The sequence below is a fragment of the Rhinatrema bivittatum genome, chromosome 5 (assembly GCF_901001135.1).
Source record: "Rhinatrema bivittatum chromosome 5, aRhiBiv1.1, whole genome shotgun sequence".
Classification (NCBI taxonomy): Eukaryota; Metazoa; Chordata; class Amphibia; order Gymnophiona; family Rhinatrematidae; genus Rhinatrema; species Rhinatrema bivittatum.
The window spans coordinates 55,792,804-55,814,586 of NC_042619.1; the positions used below are offsets into that span (position 1 = coordinate 55,792,804).

The following is a 21,783-nucleotide window of genomic DNA, read 5'->3' on the forward strand; positions in this document are numbered from 1 at the left end:
CAAACTCACTATCACCTGACCTACCTACTATCCTCCTAGGAGATTTTAATTTACACGTAGATACAACACCACAATCACCTGCCTGTGAAGCTTTCCTGTCTTCACTTGAAGCTATGGGCTTCCAACAGATAGTAAACTCCCCCACACACAAAGCTGGCCACACCCTTGACCTGATTTTTATCAACTCCCCCATCAGCGTGAACAGTCCTCCTTTATGTACGGCAGTACCATGGTCTGATCACTCCTTGATCAGACCAAACTATCACTTCCCCAAAGCTCCTTGTCCACGCCCCGTCAGCCCATATCTTTCAAATTTCGCAAATCCTGTGATGTAGAGACCATCACGCTAGCATGCTCGGACATAGACAAACAAATTGACCTATCATCCCTAGATAATGCATTCTCCTCCTGGGTTAACCTTACACTCAGCATTGCCAATGAATATTGCCCCCTAATAACAAAAACTATCAACCCCAACCGAAAAAATAGGAAACCATGGTACACGCCTTTCCTCAGAAATCTCAAAATCCAACTCAGAGCTTCGGAAAGGTCATGGCGCAAACACCAATCCCCCGCAACCAAAACTCTCTACTATCAACGCATGCATGAATATAGAAATTCCATCCTATATTCTAAACGGGAATACTACGCCAAAAAAAATAAATGGTCTGCAATACAACCCCAAGGCTCTTTTCACTATGGTCGCTGACCTGACTTCTCCCATACACACGCAACAACTAGCTAACTCCTCGACAAATCGTTGCAACGAATTAGCTCAATTTTTTAAAAACAAGGTATCATCCATCACGGCACAGTTCTCGCACAACAACCTCAACATCTGTCTTCCCAATATCAACTCTCCAGTCTCCCTTTCCTCGTTTGAGTCCTCATCTTCCCTAGAAGTAGAGAACATACTTAAGAAAATGAAACCATCAACACATCCCTCTGAAACTATTCCCTCTAAATTCCTACTATCTATACACAAGGTAGTTGCCAAACCCATTTCAAATATTCTCAACTGTTCCCTAGAGCATGGCTTTGTCCCGAATTTTCTGAAACAAGCTATAGTTAAACCGCTACTCAAAAAATCCAACCTTGACCCCACCACCCTTTCTAATTACAGACCGGTGTCCAACCTACCCCTCCTAGCTAAAGTTCTTGAGAAGCTGGTGAACTCACGCCTGTCCGATCACCTTGAACAGAACAACATCCTCCCTCCTACCCAATATGGTTTCAGGAAGCATTTAAGTACTGAAACATTGCTCCTCTCCCTGCACGATACCCTTATCAAAGGAACCGACTCCGGATCCTCCTACCTTATTGCATTACTTGACATCTCGGCTGCGTTTGACACAGTCAATCACGATGTCCTACTCAACATACTCAGAAATATTGGGATCACTGGCAAGGCCATTGACTGGATGCAATCTTATCTCCAAAATCGCACTTTCACTGTCACAATGGACAACAATGAATCTGATCCCATCAGTCTTCCCCAAGGTGTACCCCAAGGTTCCTCACTCTCATCCACGCTATTTAATATATACATGCTTCCCCTTACCACGCTTCTCACTAACCTGCACATCAAGCATTTTATTTATGCTGACGATGTGCAAATCATCTTCCCTTTCTCTGACACCATCCAAACTGCTTTACACAGCTGGGAATCCTGTCTTTCCTCTATCAACCAACTCCAAAAGGACATGCACCTAGCTCTTAATTCCAACAAGACTGAGCTATTAATCATATCTAATAGGCAACCGATCCCAGACATCCCTCCTGCTTACTCAACTACCAACTTCCCATCGCACACTCGCAACTTAGGAGTTATTATTGATAATCACCTCTCATTTAAACCATTCATCAAATCCATCATAAAAGACTGCTATTTTAAACTCCAAACAATAAAGAAACTCAGACCCCTACTACACTTCAATGATTTCCGTACAGTCTTCCAAGCTATTATTTTATCGAAGATTGACTATTGTAATGCTCTCTTACTTGGCATTCCTGCAACACACACTAAGCCACTTCAACTCCTACAAAATGCCGCCGCTCGGATATTGTCAAACACAAAGAAAAGATATCACATCACCCCCACACTTATTGAACTACACTGGCTCCCTATACAGTCACAAATTCTTTATAAAACACTCTCGATCATACATAAGAGTCTAGTAAATTCCAACCTCAACTGGCTTAACCCCCCCCTCTTACCTCGTACCTCCAAGAGACCTACACGCCCAGCTCTCCAAGGAACACTCTGTGCCCAATCTATTAAATCTTTTAAACTCTCCTCCACTATTAACAGAGCCTTTTCTCTTGCCGGCCCCACCATATGGAACTCACTGCCCCATGATATCCGCATAGAGACCTATACCCCCACGTTCAAAAAGAAACTTAAAACATGGCTCTTTCAGCAAGCCTACTCCATCTCACCCCCTATTACATAAAACCCCCCTATGAATGTTATACTGATATCTTGGTATGAACGCCTTTATGTCTGATGATTTTGTACTTTGCACTTTCATGTATATAGTTATAGTTATATTCCATAGCATCTACCCATTGATGCTTGTTATATGTAAGGGCTCCTCCCAAAAATTTATTTATATGTTGCCTAGTTCATCATATTATATTATGTTATCTGTTATATGTTATATGTACGGGCACTGCCCAATGGTTTTTTGTTCACTGTGAACCGATACGATGTGCGAACGGATATCGGTATAAAAGAAATGTTAAATAAATAAATAAAATAAAATATCACATCACCCCTGCTACTCCTTTCCTCCAGGGTGTACATATTTAGATTCTTCAATCTCTTCTCATAAGTCATTCGATGAAGGCCATCCACCTTTTTGGTCACCTTTCTCTGGACCGCCTCCATCCTGTCTCTGTCCCTTCAGAGATACGGTCTCCAGAACTGAGCACATTACTCCAGGTGAGGCCTCACCAAGGTCCTGTACAAGGGAATAATCACTTCCCTTTTCTTACTCGATATTACTCTCTCTATGCAGCCCAGCATTCTTCTGGCTTTAGCTATCACCGTGTAACATTGTTTCGCCAACTTCAGATCATTAGACACTATCACCCCAAGGTCGGTCTCCTGCTCCGTGCACATCAGCCCTTCACCCCCCATCAAATACAGTTCTTTTGGATTTCCACACCCCATATGCATGACTCTGCACTTCTCGGCATTGAATCCCAGCTGCCATATCTTTGACCACTCTTCCAGCTTCCTTAAATCCCGTCTCATTCTCTCCACGCCTTCCGGCATGTCCACTCTGCTGCAGATCTTAGTGTCATCCGCAAAAAGACAAACCTTACCTTCTATCCCATCCGCAATGTCGCTCACAAAGATATTGAACAGGACCGGTTCCATCACCGATCCTTGCGGCACTCTGCTTAACACCACTTTCTCTTCAGAGTAAGTTCCATTTACCATCAAGCGTTGGTTGATGGATAGAAGACAGTTTGCAATCCAGGCACTCACTCCTAAGCGTCTCATTTTATTCACAAGCCTCCTGTGCGGTACTGTATCAAAAGCTTTGCTGAAATCCAAGTACATGACATTGAGCGCTCTTCCTCGATCCAATTCCCTAGTCACCCAGTCAAAAAAGTCAGATTTGTCTGACAGGACCTTCCCCTGGTGAATCCATGCTGCCTCTGGTCCAGCAATTCTTCCGACTATAGATAGTTCACTATTCTTTCTTTCAGCAGCGACTCCATTACATTTCCCACCACCGAGGTAAGGCTAACCGGCCTGTAGTTTCCAGCCTCCTCTCTGCTCCCACTCTTGTGAAGCGGGATCACTGTTCTTCTCCAATCACTTGGCACCACTCCTGTTTCTAGGGATCTATTGAACAGGTCACACAGCGGACCTGCCAGCACATCTCTGAGCTCCCTCAGTATCCTGGGATGAATCTCATCAGGCCCCATGGCTTTGCCCACTTTCAGTTTCCCCAGCTCTTCCCATACATTCTCTACTGTAAATGGAGTTACATCTACTCCATTCCCCTCCAGTTTCTTGTTAAATAGCGACGGTCCTTCTCCAGGGTCCTCTTTAGTAAACACTGAACTGAAGTATTCATTTAAATATTTCTGCCATTTCTTCGTCTCTTTCCACACATTGATCCTTTTCACCTTTCAATTTCACTATGCCACTTTGAACTTTTCTCCTTTCTCTGATGTATCTGAAAAAATGTTTTTTCACCTCGCTTTACTTCTTTGGCAATCCTTTCTTCCGCCTTGATTACTTTCTTCATCTCCCTCAGTTCCACCAGATACTCTTCTTTGTGCTCCTCCCTTTGGGATCCTTTATATTTCTTGAACGCTGTTCTTTTAGCTTTTATTTTGTCAGCCACCTCCTTTGAGAACCAGATAGGTTTCATTTTTCTTTTGCTTTTCTTTTCTAGCTTTTCTTTTCTAACATATAGATTAGTTGCCTTGGTAATTGCTCCTTTTAGTTTGGTCCATTGTTGTTCCATATCTCTTGTTCTCCCAGCCTTCTAGTTCTTCCTCCAGGTACTTCCCCATTTCATCAAAGTCCATATTTTTGAACTGCAAAACTCGGGTCTTCGTGCTTCTTCTCCGTATCCTATTTGTGATATGAAACCATACCGTTTGATGATAACTGGTGCTGAGGTGGGTACCCACCTGGACATTAGAGACATTATCTCCATTAGTGAGCACTAAATAGAGCATAGCTCCCTCCCTCGTGGGTTCCATTACCATTTGTGTGAACAGAGCCTCTTGCAGGGCATCCACTATCTCTCTACTACTGTTAGATTCTGCAGAAGGTATTCTCCAGTCTACATCCAGCAGATTAAAGCCTCAAACAATCACTTCTCCCTTCTTTCCCATCTTTTGGGTGTCTTCAACCAGATCTCTGTCACACTCTTCCTTTTGATTTGGAGGCCTGTAAACCACTCCAATAAAAATGGATGCTCCATCTTTTTTTAGGTTGGCCCATAGTGCTTTTTCTTTGCCCCATCTTCCTTGCAGCTAAGATGCTTGGATATTGTTTCTGACATAAAGAGCCACTCCTCCCCCTTTCCTATCCTCTCTGTCCTTCCTTAACAAGTTATAGCCCGGTACTGCCATATCCCAATCATGAGATTCTATGAACGCAACAACGTCCAAGTCTGCCTCCACCATTAGGGCTTGCAGATCTGGGATTTTATTGCCCATACTACAAGCATTTGTGCTCATAGCTTTCCAGATTTTCTCGTTCAGGTTACTGCTTTTCCTGGACTCCTTTTGTGACTTATTTAGTTGAGTTTTGTTATCCACTTCACCCTTTTCCTTTGTATTTGTGGGGTGACATTCTAATTTCTTACTGCCACCCCCAGCATCTAGTTTAAATGCCTTATGACAAAGGATTTGAATTTATCTTTTAGGATCCTCTTTCCTGCCACAGACAGATGTAAGCCATCTTTGACAAAGAGCTTTTGTTCCATACACGGCCCCAGCCCCCAATAAATCCAAAACTTTGTTCCTTACACCAGGATTTGAGCCATACATTGAAGTTATTAATATAGATTAGCCTCTCCTTCCCCTTTCAATGAAACGGTAACACTTCTGAAAAGGCAATGGTTGTCACCATGTGACTAATCTGCTTTGCTAGAGACTGGAAATCTCTCTGTACCGCTTGGATGCTATTTCTAGCAAGATCATTGGCTCCCAGATGGATGATAATATCAACTTTAAAGCCTTTGCTTTCTTCTTTGATCACATTGACTATTTGAATAGCATTTCTGCTGGCCGATGATCCTGGGAGGCTTTTAACTGTAGTGTTTCCCTCGCTGAGAGTTCCCAGATTAGTGCTTCTGATGACAGAGTCACCCAGCACAATGAGTTTTTTCCTTTGGATACTGATTGTATTATGGAATTTCTGTATGCATTGGGTTTCTTCTTTCTTTACAGATAATTTTATTTATTTTTATTTTTTATATACCAATATTCGTGGGACATCATACCGGTTCACATAATTTAAGTACATAAATTACAAAATTCATGAAAATATATCAATTAAAAATACAAAACGTGATCAGATAAATGAAACAATAAAATTAATCAAATTAAAAAGACAATAAAAAGAGCATCAAATTAGAATAAAACAGAAAAGTGGCCTAAGGGATAACAGATTTCATGGGTGCTCATCAAATGCCTACCGAAATAACCAAGTTTTTAGCTTCTTCTTCTTGAATGTCTGAAAATTACACTCGTCTTAATTCAGATGGTAAGGAGTTCCATAATTTGGGTCCGGCCAAAGATAGGGCTCTCTCTCTCACACTGTATAAATGAGCCAATCTAGGGAACGGTATTGAAAGTAAACCTTTATTAGCAGAACACAAATTCTGTAATATAGAAATTAATCTAAAAAAAATATATATATAATATCTACAATAAAGCAAATTTAGCAAGTAAAGCAAGTCACAGTAACCCTTCAAATATAAGGAATCTATGACGGTAATGTATTATTGAAGGTAACAATCTGGCATCAATGTTATAAAAGATACCACAATTGTACATAAAAACAAATTTTTATTTATGAATAGTTTACATAACAATAGCACCAATACAAAAACTATCAGGAATATTCATCCCATTAAAATAACCTAATCCCAATCACCATATACTGTCTTCTTCAGGGGATAAATCCAACCCTTAAAAGAGCAAGTTTGCTTACCGTAAACTGTGTTTTCCGTAGATAGCAGATGAATTAGCCATGCTGTTGGATGTCCTCCCGTCCTGTAGGTAGCGGAGCTCTCAAAGTAAAGTTCTAAGTCTTGCTGTAGTGTGTGCCTGCTTGGCACCTCCCCCTCCCCTCTGCAGTCTCCTCAGTCCCATGGTAAAGCAAGTATAGAATGCAAGACTGTTTCTTGAATTTGTTATCGTTCAATTATACCAGAATATCACTTCTATTTTCCTTATGTTTAAATTCATGAAAGGAAGGTGAGATAATGTATTACCATATGGAATTGTTTTGTTGAAGCTATTAGTATAACTCAGTCCTGACATTCTATTTATAATTTATTTGTTGTAACTATGTGAAACGATAAATAAAGAATTCAAAAAAAAAAAAAAGAATGCAAGACTGTCCGGGGAGGTGGGAGGGTCAGCATGGCTAATTCATCTGTTATCTACGGAAAACACTGTTTACGGTAAGCAAACTTGCTCTTTTCACGTAAATAAGCAGTTGAATTAGCCATGCTGTCTGGGAGTCCCCAGCTAGCAACTTGAGCTATGTTTATTAACATTCTGTTACTTGTGCTCAGGTTGCCAAGATATAGTGTGGACAGTCCTTTGTGATGTAAAGAAACATTTAGGAGGTGCCCGCTTGTAAAATCTGTTTGCCCATGGATGCATCTGATGAAGCAAGTTTGTCCAAACAGTAATGAGTGGTGAAGGTATGAAGTGATGACCAAGTCGCAGCTTTGCAAATGTCCAATATTGGCATATCATGTAGGTGGGCATTAGAGGACGCCATTGCTCTCACTTGATGAGCTTTAGGCGCAGACGATAGCTGCTCCGAATATCGTTGGTAACAAAATTGAATACAATTTGTGATCCAGGATGACAAAGTTCTTTTTCTGACTGGTAAGCCAGGTGCGTTCGGATTAAAGGAGAGGAAGAGTTGAGAAGGTATGGAAGAAGAGGCAGTGTGCTGCTTATAGTATGCCAGCGCTCGCTTGCAATCTACGTTGAGCCGCATCCGTGCGAGGGTGAGGATGAAAGGTTGGAAGAGTTATGGATTGATTGCGGTGGAAAGACGAAACTACCTTTGGAAAGGAAGTTGATGTGGACATAAAACCAACTTATCATGGTAGAAAACCAAGTATGGGGAGTAGTGGACTAGAGCTTGAAGGTCGCTAATTCTTCTAGCTGAAGTGAATGCTACTAGAAAGAAGACCTTCCATTCCAGGTACCTGGGGTGACAGGTGTCCAGTGGTTCAAAAGGAGGCAGCATTAGTTGTTCTAGAATAAGGTTCAAGTCCCACGGCACAGGTGGTTTGCATACCGGTGGGTGTAGCTGCAATACCCCTTTCATAAATCTGGAGATGAGAGGATGGGTAGAAATCGGTGCATCGTTGTGTAGTGAAAGAAAGGCCACTATGGCACTGAGGTGGACCCCGAGGGAAGCAGTAGCTAGACCTTTTTGGTAGAGAGTGTATGGAGATAAGACAGTATCGTCTCCGTTGGGCAGCTGAATGGGTCAATGTCCAAGTCAGAGCACCATGAGGCACAGTTGAACCATTTTCTTCTGTAGTTTTGTCTGATTGAAGGTTTTCTAGAGAAAAGTAGAATATCTTCTAATTGAGGCGAAAGGTTTAGGTTTTGAAATAGCAGCCTTTCAACCTCCATGCCGTGAGGTTCAGAGAGGAGTGGATATAGAAGCGTACCCCCGTCTTGTGTGAGTAGACGAGGGTTGTTTCCCAGTGGCATTGGAGTGTCTACTGATAGTATGCATACCATGGCTGTCTGGGCCATGCCGAAGCTATTAAGATTAGATTCGCTTTGTCCCTGCTACATTTCTTGCACTGTGCGTGAAATCAAGGGTATTGGAGGGAACGCGTAAAAGAGATGTTGAGACCAGTCCATGAGGAATGCATCTTATGTCAGTCTCTCGTGGCTGGGATAAATTGAACAAAAATTCAGAACTTTTCAATTGTGTTCTGTGGCAAACAGATCGATGTAAGGCCACCCCCAGGTGTGGAAGATCTTTAGTGCTACACTGTTCTGAAGTTCCCATTCGTGGGGATGGAAGATCCTGCTGAGATTGTCCGCCTTGGTGTTGTCTATGCCTGGTAAGTATGTCGCTTGAAGAAGTATAATGGAGTTGGTTGTTTCCCACTCCCAAATGGATACCGCCTCTTTGCAGAGTGTCCAAGAACCGGACCCTCCTTCCTTGTTTATATAGTACATTGCTACTTGGTTGTCCCTGTGGTTCATTACCGTTTTTCCTTGTAGTTGCAGACGGAAGGCTCGAAGAGTATTCCGGATCGCTCGGAGTTCTAAGAGGTTTATTTGTTGTTTTTTCTCCCAGGCGTTCCAGAGGCCTTGAGTTTGAAGGCGGGTTAGATGAGCTCCCCATCCCTTTGGAGAGGCATCTGTGGTGAGTATGATCTTATGCACCGCAGGTCGTAGAGGAGCTCCTATGGTGAGGGCTGTTGATTGCAGCCACCAATCCAAATCCAGTTTCATGCTGTTCGTCACTGAAATTGGAGTGCAGAGGCGGTCGGAGAATTGTTTCCATTGGGACTTTAAGCCCCATTGCAGACGAGTGTGTGGGACTCAGATGCCGCCATATGGCTGAGTATACCTGCTCCCTCCTGAACTGAGGCTGGAACGATGTCCAATCACCTTTAAGAAGAGACTTAAGACTTTGTTATTCGAACAAGCCTTCCCATAACTACTCACTTCAGCCTTGGTTCTTATCCGCATCATGAGTACTCTATCCAACTTGAGGCCTTCATAGTCCTCCCCTATTTAATGTCCCTGCTTTCCGCCCAAGTTATACAGACCCAATTCTCTATACTTGCTTCACCCATTTTATGTTTATCCAGGTTATTTCTACCCTGTTCATTGTTTTAATCCAGGTTACTTCTACCCTGTTCATTGTAAAACAAGACTTTGTCTCTGTTATTTTTTGCTGGTTGTAATGTAAACCGAAGTGATAATTAATCTTGTTAATTGAACCTCGGTATATAAAAAAGTTATAAAGTTATAAATATAGTTAGAATTTGACGGGCCGGAGTCTCTGTTGAGTGACTCGGTTTGAGCTAGAGTCTTCAGAGCCATAACTCTTGGCTGGGGAAGGAAAGCTTTGTCGTGTAAAGTATCGATAGTGGCCCCTATGAATTGCAATACTTGTGTGGTATGCAGATTTGACTTTTCGTCATTGACTAGTAGACCCAATGAGTCCAAACATTGAATAGTCGTAAGGAGATTACATAAGAACATAAGAAATTGCCATGCTGGGTCAGACCAAGCCCAGCATCCCTGTTTCCAACAGAGGCCAAACCAGGCCACAAGAACCTGGCAATTACCCAAACACTAAGAAGATCCCATGCTACTGATGCAATTAATAGCAGTGGCTATTCCCTAAGTAAACTTGATTAATAGCCGTTAATGGACTTCTCCTCCAAGAACTTATCCAAACCTTTTTTGAACCCAGCTACACTAACTGCACTAACCACATCCTCTGGCAACAAATTCCAGAGCTTTATTGTGTGTTGAGTGAAAAAGAATTTTCTCCGATTAGTTTTAAATGTGCTACTTGCTAACTTCATGGAATGCCCCCTAGTCCTTCCATTATTCGAAAGTGTAAATAGCTGAGTCACATCTACTCGTTCAAGACCTCTCATGATCTTAAAGACCTCTATCATATCCCCCCCTCAGCTATCTCTTCTCCAAGTTGAACAGCCCTAACCTCTTCAGCCTTTCCTCATAGGGGAGCTGTTCCATATTTATTATTTTGGTTGCCCTTCTCTGTACCTTCTCCATCGCAACTATATTTTTTTTAGATGCAGCGACCAGAATTGTACACAGTATTCAAGGTGCGGTCTCACCATGGAGCGATATAGAGGCATTATGACATTTTCCGTTTTATTAACCATTCCCTTCCTAATAATTCCTAACATTCTGTTTTCTTTTTTCATTGCTGCAGCACACTGAGCCGACGATTTTAAGTATTATCCACTATGATGCCTAGATCTTTTTCCTGGGTGGTAGCTCCTAATATGGAACCTAACATCAAGTAACTACAACCATGGTTATTTTTCCCTATATGCAACACCTTGCACTTGTCCACATTAAATTTAATCTGCCATTTGGATGCCCAATCTTCCAGTCTTGCAAGGTCCTCCTGTAATGTATCACAATCCGCATGTGATTTAACTACTCTCAATTTTGTATCATCCAAAAATTTGATAACCTCATTCGTCGTATTCCTTTCCAGATCATTTATATATATATATTGAAAAGCACCGGTCCAAGGACAGATCCCTGAGGCACTCCACTGTTTACCCCCTTTTCCACTGTTCTGTAGATTGCAGGGACTGGGTGCTACCAGAAGCCAGTCGTCCAGATACATATAGAAACATAGAAATGACGGCAGAAGAAGACAAAACGGCCCATCCAGTCTGCCCAGCAAGTTTCGCAGGTTTTTTTTTCTTTTTTTCTCATTCTTATCTGTTACTCTTGGTTCTTAGTAACCTTTTGGTTCTATTTCCCTTCCACCCCCACCATTAATGTAGAGAGCAGTGTTGGAACTGCATCTAAGTGAAATATCTAGCTTAATTAGTTAGGGGTAATAACTGCCGCAATAAGCAAGCTACACCCATGCTTATTTGTTTACCCAGACTATGTAATTCAGTCCTTGTTGGTTGTTGTCTGTATATAGATCCACTTTACTTCATTCCCCCTGCTGTTGAAGTAGAGAGCTATGCTGAATATGCATTGAAAGTGAAGTATCAGGCTTATTTGTTTTGGGGTAGTAACCGCCGTAACAAGCAAGCCACTCCCCGAATTTTTGTGAATGAAAATCCTTTTTTCAACATTTCCTGAAGCTTAGAGCAATGTTGGAGTCGCATTAACCGTGTGTATGTTTATTGAATAAGGGTATTATCTCCAGGTAGTAGCCGTCATTCCTGCTAGCCACCCACTCTTCATTCACGTCCTCTAGACTTTATGGATCCACAGTGTTTATCCCACGCCCCTTTGAAGCCCTTCACAGTTCTGGTCTTCACCACTTCCTCCGGAAGGGCTTTCCAGGCATCCACCACTCTCTCCGTGAAGAAATACATCCTGACATTGGTTCTGAGTCTTCCTCCCTGGAGCTTCAAATCGTGACCCTTGGTTCTGCTGATTTTTTTCTGACAGAAAAGGTTTGTCGTTGTCTTTGGATCATTAAAACCTTTCAAGTATCTGAAAGTCTGTATCATATCACCTCTGCTCCTCCTTTCCTCCAGGGTATACATATTTAGATTCTTCAATCTCTCCTCATAAGTCATTTGATAAAGACCATTCATCTTTTTGGTCACCCTTCTCTGGACCACCTCCATCTTAACTCTGTCTGTTAGGAGATATGGTCTCCAGAACTGAACACAGTACTCCAGGTGAGGCCTCACCAAGGACCTGTACAAGGGGATTATCACGGAAATATTTGGATACCCTGGCAACGTAGTTGAGCCACCGCTAGGCATTTTTTTTTTAAACTCTGGGAACCGATGATAGGCCAAATGGAAGAACCTTATACTGGAAGTGACTATTCATTGCTGTGAAGCGAAGGTACCGCCAGGAGGCCTTGTGCATCGGTATGTGGGAATATGAATCTTTGAGATCAATGGAACACATCCAGTCCCTTGGTTGGATGAAGGGTAGAATAGATTTGAGAGAAGTCATCTTGAACATCTCCATCTTCAGGTGCTTGTTGAGTGCCCTGAGATCCAGGATAGGTCGGAATGATCCTGATTTTTTTGGAATGAGGAAGAATGGGGAATAGAAACCTGTTTTGTGTTGAGAAACAGGTAGTTCTTATATGCAGTGTTGCTGCAGGAAGTTGTTGATCTCTAGGAGTAAAAGTTGTGACTGCATGTTTTGATCTCTTTTGGATGCTAAATGTGGTATAACCAGGAGGGTTTGGAAGTTTAACGCATAACCATCTTTTATGATGTTTAATACTCAGGTGTTGGTTATTACGTTGGTCCAAGCAGATAAGAATTGAGTCAATCTGCCTCCGACAAAGAAAGGTAGTGGTGGTGTCTGATGCTCTAAAAACTTTGGGAAGTTTTAGGTTGGGACTGATCGTGAGGTGTTTTGGTTTGCCTCGGAGGTCTCTGATTTTGGCGCGAGGTTTGGGTTTGCATTGTTTGAGGGAGTGAAGAATAATATGAAGGCCTAGAAGGCGGGTAAGGCCTAAAGGGGCGTCGTTGGTATTGGGGTCTTCTATAGGCCGGTTAGTAACCTCTGTAGTATGAGAAAGAGGGTGGAGTGGTCAGAGACTGTACCGCTAGCTTTTGCTCCTTCAATTGTGCTACTGTGTCTTTGAAGTGATCTCCAAATAAATTGTCAGGTAGACACAGAAGATTTGCTAGTTTTTCTTGCACATCTTTGCGTATAGCACTTGCTCGAAGTCATGCTAGTCTTCTGGCGGCAATAACATTTGTGGTAGACTTTGCTGAAGTTTCAAAACCTTCATACACTGTGCATATGAGGTGATTCATTCCCTCTTCCATATTATAGAACTCCTCCGGTAGTTGTTTGTCCGGTAATGCATCTTGCAGTTTTGGCTTTAGGGCTTGTAAACATTCAAATAGATATTGCGTTATCGCAAACTGATGATGTTGTATTCTGGCATTTAACATGTCAGACTGAAATGCCCATTTTCCAAAGTCGTCCATATACTTATCGCGACCTGGAGGCGTGTTGGAATGAAGCCGTGATTTGTGCGCTTTTTGCATCGCAGATTCCACTACCACTGATGCGTGTGGCAGTTGTAAATGAGAATAAAAGGATGATTTGCGCATTCTGTATTTTAGCTCGGATTTCCTGGAGGTAGCTGGTTCTGTGAGGGGTGTTTCCCAGGCTCTCTTCATGAGGGTGTCAAGTACCTCATGTGAAGGTAAAGCTACAGGCTCCGCTGGTGTTTCGAAAACTTTAAGTAGCCCTAGGACATCAGCCCTAGGATCTGGTAGCTTTCTGGTTTCTATATTAAGGGTTTCACCCACTTTTTCCAGGAACTTTGAATATGTTAAGTCCTCGGGAGGTGAAATCAGCTCTGGTTGGTCTTCTGGCGGGTCAGACAGGTATCCCGTAGAAGAACCAGGAGAGGATGTTATTGGCGAAGTGTCTGGTGGTGGTGGAGAAGGGGGGGTTGGTTCTGTCCCCAGAGTCGGGCTTCCAGGAGGCAACTGGGGTTCCTGCAATGGTGGTAGGTCACCAGGTTGTTCCGAATCCGCCATGGAAGCTAAAAATTTCACCAAAATCAGAGAAATTTGGGACATCGCTTGAGATGCCAGAGCTTGCTGAGGTTGTCTAGCTGGCGGAGTGTTCCCAGAGGCCGGTAGAGGGTGTTCAGCAGGTCTGTGTATATCTTCTGAAGCCTTGCATGGTCTTTTTGGCAATGGTGCCTCCTGTTCTGAGTGAAGAGATGGTGAAGAAGGGCCAGGAGGAGATGAACCCGGGTCGTCATCCACTATGAACAGTGGAGATGGTTCTCTTTTCTTACGTCCTGAGACACGTTTTTTGGGTGGTTTTAGACTCTTGTGTGTGGATGGAGTCTAGTCTGTATGCTTTTTGCGGTGCACCTGCTCTATAATGCGTCTGTGCATTGAGATAGAGTGGCCATGCTTCGAGCCCAAAGCATGGCTTGACTTAGCTGTGCCGGGTGCGTCGATGTCGATGAGCCGAAGCATCGATGCAGCTGCGTCGATGCGCTGATTCCAGTCGATGCACTTGCTCCGGTCCACACCCTGGGTGCGTCGCCGGCTCCGATCATCATCTTTTTGGCCGGCGCAGTTCACGCCGAACGTTCCATCGACGCTGCTCACGGCCGCGCCAACTCCTTCGGCGCACACTGCAGCCCTAGGGAGGATTTTGTCGACTCTTCCAAGGGGGCATAAGATCTTACCGCTTGTCTTTTCAATTCCTCAATTTTTGCTGCCCTCTGTCGTGTTCTGGGGGACATCCGTCCACAGTCAGCACAAGTACTTTGTTCATGCTGGGGCCCCAGACATAGATAACATAATACATGTCTGTCTGTAACAGACATGATTTTTCCACAAGTACAAAATTTAAATCCTGGGCGAGGCATTACGAGGAAAAATTTGATCAATTCCTTGAAAAGTAGTTAAGCCTAACTACTAAGAAGGGTTTTATCCTTCAGAAACTTCTTTTTTAGAAATCAAACTTTTCTCAGAAAAAAGCACGAGGAGACAGAGAGCTCCGCATGCCGTCAGCCTCACGGAAAAAAAAACAGACTGAAGAGACTCTGCAGAGGGGAGGGGGAGGTGCCAAGCAGGCCCACACTACAGCAAGACTTAAAACTTTACTTTGAGAGCCCCACCACCTACAGGACAGGAGGACATCCCAGAAAGCATGGCTAATTCAGCTGCTTAGCTACGTGAAAAACACACTTATCCTAAAAGATACCCTAAATGCTGTTCCAATATACATCAATTAATTTAACTTATTATTTGGACTCTGTTGCCGGCATTAGTAGCATGAGATCTATTTAACGTTTGGGTACTTGCGAGATACTTGTGACTTGGACTGGCCACTGTTGGAAACAGGATACTGGGCTTGATGGACCCTTGATCTGACCCAGTATGGCAAATTTTATGTTCTTATGTACCAGCCACACCAAGGAGATAGTCTCCTGCCAGGTGACCTTACTCTTCCAAAGCAGAACAAGAACTGCTAGACTGGACCCCGGACTACTCTACTATATCCCTGAAGGTCTCCTCTATATACCTCTCTGTCTGCCTCAGCTCATCCATGTTATACAGTTAATAAAATACAAAAATGCAAATTCATAACAAGTTAAATGCAAATCAAAAATACCATTCAAGGGCATAGACTCAGGAGTAACTTCAGAAAATATTTCTTCATGGAAAGGGTGGTGAATGCACGGAATGGCTTTGCAATGGAGGCAGCAGTTGCAAGAAAAGTAAAAGAATTCAAGAAAGCCTGGGATATGCATAGATGATTCCTAGCAGCAAAGAAGTGAAGGGAAAGCCAGAAATGAACTGGGGTCCTAAGGCAATACACCAGAAAGTGAATTGAGCTGACTAGATGGGTCTAAGTCTAGGGCTTCCCAAACCTGTCCTGGGGACCCCACAGCCAGTTGGGTTTTCAGGATATCCACCAGGGCTCCCCAAACCTGTCCCCAGGACAGGTTTGGGGAGCCCTGGTCTAGTTTTTATCTGCCATCAGATTCTAAGGTTCTACTCCAATAAATACCCTTTTATCCTGGCAAAATTCAGAACTGCTGTACTGCTCAAATGAGAACTTCAGCAACATGAAAATTCACAATATGTTGCATCATGCTATTTCATTATTCACCAGCTATCACTTTACAGAGCTTTCTATACTTTCCTGTACGATAAAGAACACAGCCAAAGTGCTGAACTTTGTGAGAACAGACCAGAAAAATCCAGCAGCAGTGTAAAAGTCACAGCATAGCACATTAACGCACACATATTTTGCTGAAATGCTATGTCTAAGTGAGATGGCCTTTTCAAAGATGAATACTGAATCATGTCATGGATTTACTTAAACAACTTGTAAGTAAGGAGGATGTGCATTCCAACAGCTCTAAAGGTGCTCAGTTTTGCTTTTGTGCATTATTACTGATCCTGTGAACTCTCTCAAATTTAGGGCCTCATTTACTAAGCATTTTTTTCAGACACAAAATGGGAGAAAAGCCTTAGTAAATCAGGCCCTTAGGCAGAAAGAGAAAAATAATTGCAGAGTATGTGAAATGTAAAAACATTCTCTGCAAAGCTACTGCTGCTTGGTGATTGTGCAAAATGAAAAAATACCAATTTTTCCCTCACAGAATATTGCATTGCAGCATGGCACAAAACCAAACAGAGAAATCATGCTACAAAAATGAAGTAAAAATTAGTCATCAAGATTCCAATAAACTTTTTCATTTCCAAGCATTTTGTAATTGAAATCACTGAACTTGACTGTTGCTGAGTGGTACTAGATCCTGCAGACTGAGTAGTGACAATGATGCAGTTTGTACAGCTCAAACATTCTTATGAACCACCAAACACTTTTCAATCTTGGACCACAGAGGAATATCACAAATCAACCAGACATCATGCACACATCTGTAAACATGCAAGAAGATCCAATGCCATCAAATTAGCCATACAAGGCAGCATTCTGTGCTCATGTATAATGCTGAGAAGTTGCTTTGAATTAACAGTGTCTATGATATTGTTCTATCAACATTTCATTAAACATATGTTAAATATGTTTAAATTGTTTTCAATATGGTTTTGATCTCACTTTAGAGATGCATGAGAGTTTCTTTAACAAAAAACACCCACCTTCACTGTATTCAAACTGCTTACTCTAGCAGTTATACTCAGTTACTAGGCCTAGTTCACAAAGATAGAAGTGCTATAGATTTCAAATAAACACAGACAATGCCAATGTTGACTAATCACACATCGAGAATCACCCTCAATGTACCAGGACCAGGGTTTTTAAAAGGTTCCCTGGCGTAAAATAGTTGTTTTGCTTTGGGATTTTTTTTTTTAACCTGGCAGTTTCTTGTGCTTTTACATTTCCAGCTCAAATCAAAACCAGGGCTGAAATCTGGTGCCATGACCCTTCATTTGTAACCATTCATGGATATTTTACCCTATTTTCTATCCCCGCCATCTCCAATATACCTAGTCTGGTCATTTCATTCACAGGTGCCAGCTCTGTAAGTGTTTGGGTTGCTTGAGCATCCCTACCACTGAGTAATATGATAGAGGTCTTTAAGATCATGAGAGGTCTTGAACGAGTAGATGTGACTAGGTTATTTACACTTTCGAATAATAGAAGGACTAGGGGGCATTCCATGAAGTTAGCAAGTAGCACATTTAAGACTAATCGGAGAAAATTCTTTTTCACTCAATGCACAATAAAGCTCTGGAATTTGTTGCCAAAGGATGTGGGTAGGGCAGTTAGTGTAGCTGGGTTCAAAAAAGGTTTGGATAAGTTCTTGGAGGAGAAGTCCACTAACAGCTTTTAATCAAGTTACTAAGGGAATAGCCACTGCTATTAATTGCATCAGTAGCATGGGATCTTCTTAGTGTTTGGGTAATTGCCAGGTTCTTGTGACCTGGTTTGGCCTCTATTGGAAACAGGATGCTGGGCTTGATGGACCCTTGGTCTGACCCACATGGCAATGTCTTATGTTCTTAAAGGGACCTCACCACATTTTAAGAAAGAAAGAAATAAAAAAAATTACATTTTAGCCATTGCTACACAAAACTCTTAAGACAAAATTTACAAAAGGAGTTTCCCTATATTAATGGAATAAAAATTACTAGTAAATCTGACAGACGGTGGCCAATATTCAGTGTTACTTTCCAGACAAGTAGCAACTTATCTGGCTAAGTGGAGGAGGCTGAATATCTGGCTGCAATCAGTGGTTGCCACTTAGCTGGATAAATGCTTATCTGGTTAAGTAGTTAGCCAGATAAGTGCTGGGCAGGATATGGGTAGATTAAGGAGGAACTACTTATCCATTCAATCTAGCCGGATAAGTGCCGATATTCGGACTTATCCAGTTAAGTTAATCGGATAAGTTAGACCTGCTGAATAGCAGATCTAAAGTTAGTCTGATAAAGAGTTATCCAGCTAACCAGAGCTGTTTATGGGGATATTCAGCAGCATAGCTGAACTGTTGCATATCCCTTGAAAGTTAGCTGGATAAGTCTTATCTGGCTAACTTACTTATTTTATCTATTTTTTTCAAATGATTTATAAACCCGCCTTCCTAACTAAATAAGGTGTCCAAAGCAGTGTACAATATTGAATCACACGTCATAGTAAAACAATAAAAACATCAATCTTATCAGCGATACTGCACAATACATTTTTATAAAACATTAATTCTGCTCAGTAAGCATCAACCAGGTTTTATCTGGATAAGTTTGAATATCTACCCCATGGTGTCCAAAAAGAAAAGCAATGTTTAAAAAGCATCACCTGCCAATTTCAACTCCTCTCTCACAAACTCAACATTTGTGCACTATGTTTTTTTTCTATACAGGGTAAATGCAACCTTAACACAAAAAGTAATACCTCCTGAATCCAGCCCTTAGTCTTCAGCTGAGAGAACAGCCTCTCCACTATGTCTTTCACTGGCTCCCCCTGGGTTCCATCCTGCTCAGCTTTGGAGATGCACGCCTGATACAGGTTGTACTTAAAGTGCCGGAGTTGGTGGTATACCCTTGTACGATCAGCACACACACTGCCGACCTTTAAAACCTAAATCAAATCAAAAAAGCATATCACTAGACAGATCAGCTAAATCATGTAATAGTGTATACTGTGCTCATGACAATGTTTGGTGGTTTGTAAAAATTACAGACAGGAATATATATCCCTAGACCAGAGTTGCATGTATCCTGAATTGTTCCAAATATCTTTTTTTGCAGCTTCATTTACGAGGCTCAGGAGTTATACAGAATAGTGACCGTAAAGTGAAATTAGGTCTTACTTGATCATTTCCTCTCCTTGAGTGCTGCTAGACCAGTCTCTACCAATGGGATATCTCTGCTCCACAGCTGCCAAAGAGAGGACACACCTACATTCTTTTCACTCTTATGAATGGTTGAACTTGTACACATTTGTTTTTCAACTATCCAGAAATGGTTCTTTTACAATAAATCAGCCCTAATCAGTTCCAAAACTCAGTTTCTACTAACTTAGAAACCTCACTCTAAAGTACAACATATAACCATTACTATAGAAAATATAAGCTCTCCATTGAGCTCCAACATAAAAAAAATTTAGGATTATTGATTCTTTCGTAACATTTCACCCTCAAATTAAAGCAGTTATTCAATCGGGAATTTACAAACTACGGGTTTTGTATTGCCTAAAACATCTACTGCCTTATGCTCACCTTTGATGCAACTCCAACATTACTCTCTGCATCAATGACAGGGGATGGCAGGAAATTTGAGCCCTGACGTTGGTGGTTGGTGAAACAGATAAGTATGGGAAAATAAGTGTGGAAGCTTGCTGGGTAGACTAGATGGGCCGATTGGTCTTTTTCTGCCGTCATTTCTATGTTTCTATGACATCATTCTTGGGTATAAGGGAAGCATGCCCAAGGCAGATGCCAGTATCCTACTGACATAAGTGGTGAGTCAAGCAACAAAAACTGAACAAAGGATTAGCATTGTGTTAGCTTAATATTTCAAAATCTAATTGATTTTGGAACAATCCCATGCTTTACTTTTTTTTTTTTTTTTTAATTATTAATAGAACAGAAATAAGGGCAAGGAAAGGTGGGGAGCTCCTCACTTCCCTGCTGCCTCCTAAGGCTATGAACATTTCTAATTTCTGTATTTTTTTATTTTTTTTGCGGTATCAGGGGGAATTCAAACAAAAACCTCTTCCAGACACATAAGAGAGGGGAAGACAAACAAAGGTGGAATGAAAAGGAAAAGAGGTAATATATTGCCTGCTTTGGCAAGATGTTAAGATCCAATGGGTGCCACCGTCTTCCTGGGTGGGCTCTGGACTGGTCTAGCAGGACTCAAGGAAAGGAAATTATCAGGTAAGTCCTAATTTCACATTCTTATGTTCCTGCTAGATCAGGTTCTACCAATGGGAAGTAGCCAAGCCATACCTATGACTGGCCAGAGGAAGACAGCCCTGCCTTAAAAAGACTTCCATGCTAAACGATGAGTCTGCCTTGGCTCTTACATTCAATCTGTAGAATCTTGTGAAGGAATGCAAGGATAACCAGGTGGCTGCACTGGAAATCTCATCTGGTGGTACTGCTGATGCTTCCACTCATGATGCCGCCTGTGCCTTGGTGGAATGTGCCCAAACATAGCCAGCACTCCCGAGCTGTTAAGCAGGCAAGCTATTGCAATCACCCCCTTGATCCATTTGGCTAATGAGGCTTTGGAGGCTGCTTCGACGTTATGTGAGCCTCCATACATCACAAATAGCCTATACATCATCCTGAAGGAGTTGGTAACCTTCACATCTCACATCCAGGAGATGTAGCTTCCTGACCCCTGGGCATCTCCCTCATCTCAAAAAAGTCCAGGAGAGAAATCAGTTGATTTAAATGGAAGAGAAAAACCATGTTTGATAAAAAGGAGGGAACTGGATGGAATGTAACAGAGTCTGGAGAGAAATTAAATAAAGATCTCTATAGGACAGTGCCTGCAGCTCCGAAATGCACTGGGCTGAGCAGATTGCCTCAAGGAAAACCATCTGAAAAGGAGAGGTCCGTCAAGGATCTCTTTAGGAGCACAAAGGGCAGTCCCGCTAGAGTATTAAGGACTAAATTAAGGTCCCACTGAGGGACAAATAGCCTGAAGGGAGTATGGACTCGCTTAACCCCTTTCAGCTAAACAAACTCACTGAAATCTGGGACATCAGAGTTTTTTGTCTTCACAATGACTGTTATATATGTTTTCCTTATTGCACTGCCACCTTGTGTCTTGTTGTATTGTTTGACTTAGCTTCTCTGATTTGGATGTTGCCTATTTTGCATTTCCTTTATCAGCGTGTTTCTCCTTTGCCAATTGGTCCGTTTGACCCAAGTCAGCCTGCAGAATGAGTCCTTGGAGGGATTTTTCAGTCTGAAAAGGCTCTCTGCAAGCTAGCTGCAGCTTCCAGTCTTTAATCCATAAAATTCCTTAAGAAAGCATTGTATCTTACCAGCTTAATTTACAGTTGCAGTTTGCTTCATAACTAAGCATCCGGCACAACTGTGACAATTTCAAATTTGTGCAGTTAGTTACTCTTGAATCCATCACAGTGAGTGCTATGTTATTGTTCTAATAAATGATTTTGGAAGTTAAGAAGTGATTCTATCCGATTATCTGAAGTTGAATCTAAGGTAAATGGCTGACTCACAAAACAAGCAAAGATGGGCGTGCAACACGGACAGCCCAAGAATACATGGACCAAGTTTCAGCAAAATCTTTCCTGGTGAAAAAAGTAAGATGTGAAAATCAGAATTTAACACCGACATGTCATTATAATCATAACTATGGTGGTGTAATCATAATC

General features: G+C 42.0%; 1 protein-coding gene across 8 annotated transcripts in view; it reads right to left on the bottom strand.

The window, feature by feature from the left end:
* The window catches only part of CCDC82 (coiled-coil domain containing 82), a 104,670-nt gene that overhangs the window by 13,286 nt on the left and 69,601 nt on the right, over positions 1–21,783 (bottom strand). For 6 of the 8 annotated variants that reach the window (XR_003856864.1, XR_003856861.1, XR_003856863.1 and 3 more), the window contains 2 exons: positions 18,823–19,008; positions 6,177–6,315 (listed from right to left, as the gene is read on the bottom strand). Coding sequence is in view for 2 of the 8 variants with exons in the window: in XM_029602384.1 (XP_029458244.1) it covers positions 18,823–19,008 (186 nt within the window). In the remaining 6 variants the exon portion in view is untranslated. The remainder of the gene's footprint in view (positions 1–6,176; positions 6,316–18,822; positions 19,009–21,783) is intronic. The other 2 variants (XM_029602384.1, XM_029602383.1) reach the window with 1 other exon arrangement.